This window comes from Melampsora larici-populina, assembly GCF_000204055.1.
Source record: "Melampsora larici-populina 98AG31 unplaced genomic scaffold MELLAscaffold_1, whole genome shotgun sequence".
Lineage (NCBI taxonomy): Eukaryota > Fungi > Basidiomycota > Pucciniomycetes > Pucciniales > Melampsoraceae > Melampsora > Melampsora laricis-populina.
This window is the reverse complement of record NW_006768765.1, coordinates 85,647-91,777: the sequence shown is the minus strand read 5'-3', so window position 1 is coordinate 91,777 and position 6,131 is coordinate 85,647. Positions and strand designations below refer to the sequence as shown.

At 39.9% G+C, this 6,131-nt stretch overlaps 1 protein-coding gene across 1 annotated transcript; it reads right to left on the bottom strand.

Moving 5' to 3' along the window:
- Positions 1–1,024: 1,024 nt before the first annotated feature.
- MELLADRAFT_100922 (DEAD-box helicase) lies at positions 1,025–2,148 on the bottom strand (the record flags this gene model as incomplete). Its single annotated transcript, XM_007403424.1, has 4 exons — positions 1,025–1,423; position 1,786; positions 1,859–1,957; positions 2,036–2,148. 4 exons carry the CDS (start codon positions 2,146–2,148, stop codon positions 1,025–1,027), a joined length of 612 nt encoding a protein of 203 aa, XP_007403486.1.
- Positions 2,149–6,131: the final 3,983 nt, after the last annotated feature.

The following is a 6,131-nucleotide window of genomic DNA, read 5'->3' as shown; positions in this document are numbered from 1 at the left end:
GTTGCTTACACACTTGTTTGCAATGAGATCAAACAAATTGAAAGGTATTGAAGGGGGGTGTAGAGCTGTATATGTTGAGGTGATGTGGCAGAATCCACAACAAGTTGACACATAATTTTTGAATTTTCAAATTCTTGAATCCAACCTTCAAATTTGGAGGTCAGGTTCAAAGATTTGAAAAGTCTGCTGTGGCAAAATTTGACAATTTCAACTTCAAATTTAAAAAATTGTGAAGTCTCTTGTGGATGCTCTAAGACTTGAAAACACTACAAACAAAACTGATTCTCTGTGGGGTCTGGGATTCTTGATTTTGCATTAGCTGAAAATCATGACTTACGTCCAGTTTGCACGGTGACATGGGTTGTGCATTTTGATGCACGGTAAACCTCTGTGGGCCCATCCCCCGCAGTAAGTACACTTTATGTCTGATGATGAACAACTGCAGCATCTGTACACCAACCAAAAATGGATTGCACTGTCCAATGTTCACCCAACAACTGCGACCACTATCCAAAATTGTCTCCTGACCTTAAACTACCACCAACACAGTTGCTTTGTGTGAAACCACCACAAACATGGTCTCTTTACCTGATTCAGCACAATGAGATATGGTCACTCAGATGAGCATGAAAGAAGAAATCTTTAGATGCATCCTTTATGCATACAAGTAGGAATAATAATGCTCAATTTCAGGAACAGACACGTATACAACTAGCAAAATGATGTATATGTGAAAAATCTGACAAAGGCTCTGCAAGTAGTTGTAAAAACTTATACTCTGTTTCTTGTACCAACAAAAAGCAAGAAATAAAGGACACACACATGCAGGGAATAATGAATCAAAAAGTATAAAGACATGAGGGAAGTGTCACTGGAATATCAATAACCACCATCACCACCACCTTCTTCTTGATGATGTGGTGTGCCCTGTCCCTTGCCATCATTGTGTATCTCCCCATTTGGGAGAATTGAATGCAGAATGACCCAAAGCTATCAAAACTGTTTACAAAAAAAATTATATCCTTCAATCTCTGAAGCTATCATCTGTTTTTTGAGATCGAATGTACACATATCCACAAAGTTGACATCCACCATTACTGGTACAACCTGCATTGGGATCTTCAACAGTCTGTAAGAATGGAGGTGACCTCTGTTTGGCTTCACTAAGCAGATACTCCAAATACAACAAATTAAGTTCAGGTGTATTGATATTGATGAATGTAGTCACAATATCTGTTTTGCCAAACCAACCAGTACAACTGATTTGATGAACATATCTTTTGATTTGAGCTGGCATAGTGAACTGAAGCATGTTTTGAATTCCTGCAAAATTTGAACCTTTTGGTACACCACTGCCTACCATCACATTATTTTTGCCAGATTTGAATGATTTGATTGCATATTCTTGCTCCTTTTGGGCGGTCTACAACAGAAAAGGCATATAAGGTAGATTTAAGAACATACTTTCAAGAGTTATAAGCTTTTCAATGATTAAATATTCATGGATAATTGATGAAGACAATAGTTGTACGAATGAATTTGAAAATCCTCCGGGTAATGGGGCTAATGTTTGTTTTGAATTTTCCAGTGAGTCTTGAAGATTATATTTTTAATGATGCCAAAAGAATATAAACTACATCAGTTTTTGATTGAAGAACATCACAGAAATAGAAGAGCAAGGGCTGGGAAAAGATTACAACAACCCTTATTTGTCAAAACTTCCAATAGATCTCTAAAAGAACCAAAATCATATATTCTACACTCCTCAATCAAGATTTCATCTACCCTTTGATCCCAATTCAAAATGTTTTCAGATTGATTTGAAGTTTCCAGAATTGTACGTTATTGACTTTCTCACTTTAAAATTAAAAGCCTATCACTTAGTTCACATAAAAACATTAATTGTTTATTTGGATCCCAAAAATATGAATTTTGTGAAACTTCCTTTGCTGTAGGTCTAGAGATCAAACCAAAATCAAAGTCAAAGTCACCTCCTTCTTAATTTGTTCTGTTCAAATTAAACAAGATTACTCACTTTACTTTTGGATTGGATCTCAACATAAATTTAACTGAATCTTGTGCTTTGAATGCCTTTTCATCAAATCCATCTGATTGTTCTAACCTCATACCGCCCTCTAACATACTCATTTCTCTTTCATAGCTACTTCCAAAAGGGGTTCACCTCTAGTAAGCACATAATAAAAAACATAGCGGAAACATATCAATTGATCTAGTTAATCGATTTCCATTGAATCTGCTTCCATGGACTTCGATAGATCAATTTGATGCTGAATTGATTTTTGATGGAGCTCTAGATGAATTCAGTGTTAAGTTGCGGTTTTTGTTTAAATTCGCTTATATGAGGATTTTCAGGGAATTGATATGTAGAAACAATGGTTTGCAATCGTTTCAGCCGAAGAGACAGTTTCAAGTACATAGTTGTAAAATCGATTTTTTTAGGGCAACCAACGCCTAGCTATTCAAGTTCAAAACACCTGAGCTATGGTCGGGCCAAGGCGAATAGCTCCAAAGGATAGATATCAGAGCTAACGCCTAGCACTTCTGGTTACTTTCTACAGGACTTCACCGTAGCCCAACATGGTTTATTAGTTATTGGTAGATACCAGGGTCCTGAAAGGTCCCAATTTGCTACACCTCAATAATAACTCTTGCTTCACCACAGCAAGAACTTTCTTGCAACGAATTATCATGATGAGGAAAAAATACTGAATGGATTCTGGCAAGATATTGTTTTGACAAGGTTAGATGAACAGAGCAAGGGGAATTTTAACACCAGACTTGTGAGCTATTTGGACCCAGCTCAACATATATATGTAATTAGTTACCATATTTAGAAAACAGTGTTGAAGCATTGTGATCTGCTTTCTGATTGCATTGTTTTTTTTAGTTCAGGGTGAGCCCTGAGCCAAAAAACATGGGTAGTGGCCTACCTGTGCCCCAACCCAAATCTGAAAAGCCCCCTCACCCCCAAACCCACCCCCAAACCCACCCCCAAACCCACCCCCAAACCAATGTAAACCCGGCTTCCAGGAGGCCCCCCAAACCCACACCCAATTGCCTCAAGCCCACGGGATACCAGGGGGCTGCATGGGTAGGATTGGGGTTTCTATGCATTTGACCCCCCGCCCTGTACCCTTTGAGGTCCCTGATGTATTGGAGGCCCAAAAGGCCTGACCAAACCCTTGGGGTGAGGGTTTGGGGGCCAGGGACCCCGTGGGGCATTGGGCTTGAGGCTCACCCTGATTTTGAGTTGCCAAAAGTATGTAGATGAATTGTGGTGTGGATTGTCTGCTGTGAGAGAAATTAGACTGTCCACCATGAGAAAGACATAATGTTTACCATAAGAAAGATAGAAAATCAACAATGGCAAAGGTAGATTTTGTAAATCTGAATTTGATCTATACATATATACTGCCCCTCTTTGCCTGATTTTTGTCCCCCCCAACCTCCTCATCATTATTATTTTTCATAAAGTTTATACACATTAGGTTTTCCAATTCTCTTGTCTTTTCTCTATCATCAAGTTGCTGACTTCTTTCTCTTCTGTCTTTAGATGTCTTCTCCCAGTACCCACACCTGTTCTTGCCTCTACTCCTGCTATTCAGTCATCACCTGATTTGTCACTACTGTCCACAGCCTGTTATAGCTCCCACTCAACCTTCACCACCACCAGTCTTACAGGAACAAGTTCCCAATCCTAATTTTCCTATTCCCCCAAGGTATGATATGTTGTGGTACACTGACATGGCTTTCAAACATGATCCAATAACTGAGATATGATGGAGAACATTCCAATTGTGGTACAGATCCACTAGGGAGATTCAGGAGAGGAATAGAGCTCTGTATTTGGTGTCATGGAATGATATGATAGCTTTTAGAGATGAATTCATAGACATATTTGACTACAACTCTAGGTATGAACATGACTATAAGCCTTGTAGTCCAGAGAATCTGTGTACTTTTGAGACTTATGCTGTGAGGGTTAACCGCATCAGCCTCAAAAGGATGCAGAGTCTCTGTACTACAGGGTTCATAGCCATCTTCATACCTAGGATTGGGGTCATCTATGAATTCATTTCTAAAGACTATCATATCATTCCATGCCACCAAATCCTGAGCTTCATCCCTCTCCTGCATATCCCTAATGGATCTGTACCACAATTGGAATACTCTTCATCCCATCACAGCTACTGAATCATGTTTGAAAGCTATCCTCAGCTAATTCTCAATTGTCTCTTAGTGTGACAAATCCAAGTATATCTCAGACTGATAAAGGTGACACTGAATCTGACCAGTTGCAAACTGAAGGACCAAAGTGTCAGCACTCAAAGCACCCAACAGAAGCACATGAAGAAAGGTAAAAAGAAAACTCAAGAGATTGGGATCTCATCTGAATATGATGATGAGCAACCAATATGCAAAAATGATAAATCTAGTGAGCTTGCAATCTCTTATTCATGTGGTCATTGTTTGTATTTTGAATTGTCAGTAAAATTTTATATTTTTCAGAATATCCCAGTCCCAATCAAACTAGATCTTGATTAGGATGATATTGCATCTGAAACTGTGTAAACATCTTTGATAGGTATCTGAATTCAACAAGCAGAATACACAAAACAACTAGTGCTCTATTTAAAAGTACCTAATCATATAAACAAGTTAAGTGATGAGAAGTTTATAATTTTTCAGCCTTTGTCTTTTGAGAGTATCTCTGAATCATCTCTATTTGTAGACCATCCACAATCCTCAAGGCTACAAGTGTCAATACTGTCATGGAAATACCAGAACCGCTCCAAAACTTTTTTCGATGTTGGAGCGGTTTCGCAGCGATTCTGGCATGCGATTCAACCCCCGATTTACATATCGGAGGCTGCGCACCGCAACCCAGGGCCAGGGTTTTTCATGTCGGATCCACCGATGCAATACCCGGCCCAGGGTGGGTTTCTCCAACATATATCGGAGAAACTCATACACTTCCAGCATTAAAGAGGTTCCCAGATGGGAATATGGGTCCTAGTGATCAGATTCCCATTCTGCTACTGTTACACAGTTCCATGAATATTGCCTGAGTAGCCATTGTGATATATGTAGTCAATATTTTGAAATGTGTGTCTCAATCTGAACAAAGTTACAGCATGTATTACACATGATTTTCTTATCTAGATGAGCAGATAACTGAGCGGACCTGTATGTAGCTGATAGCTAAGGATTTACTCAGATGTTTGCACATATGTAGTGTATGCTTTATGGCTCAGATGTGCAGTGCGAGATGATGTGATGCTCCATTCTTCTCTCAATGATATTCCCAGCCTAGGTCATGTTCCGACCAGGGAACCTATTTAATGCTGGCAGTGATACCTCCCGGCCAAGCACCCGGTAACCTATCGCCATCGACTACTTTACGCCACCATCCACTCTTGCTCACCACAAAACAGTTCATTCAATCAACTACCGTTAAATATGATGGACACCAACGCACTGGCCCATATTTCTTACAATTCAACCTGCTCGTGGGCCTACTTGTGGTTGGGTTATCATCAGTTTATCAAGTATGTAAAGTAAGTGACCTTCCCGTTCTTTCATTTACCCCTTTTCAAAAACACCGTAAAAGCAATCATATAACTTACAAAGTTTGAATTTTCTTTACAATGTCTAAAAACTTGTCATTGCAAAGCCAAAGCCGTAGTAGCCTTCAAGTTCCAGACCGGGGATCTACCACCAGATGACTTCGACCACCGAGCCCATCTCGTACTCAGCAAGGTTTTGTCGCTACGCCGAAAGACTCACGACTAGCTCTCACCATCCCATCAAGTCCTGATCCTGAGCATGAAGAAGGCCAACTTGCTCATTGTCCTGCGTCACCTCGTCCCCCGACCTTGAACAAAAAGAACAATCAAGTTAAAGGTCCAGTTGGTTCGGCACAAATTGGTGCCAAACCAAAAGCACCAGGAAAGGTTTGCTTTCCAATCTCAGCAGACATTTCATAAACACACTAACACATGTGTTTATTTGTGTTCTAGCCTTGTTCATCAATTAGCAATCGAGCTAGATCACCAACACCAAACTCATCAGCTGGTAGCCCTCTCTCAGCCAGATCAGCCAAGAGAACT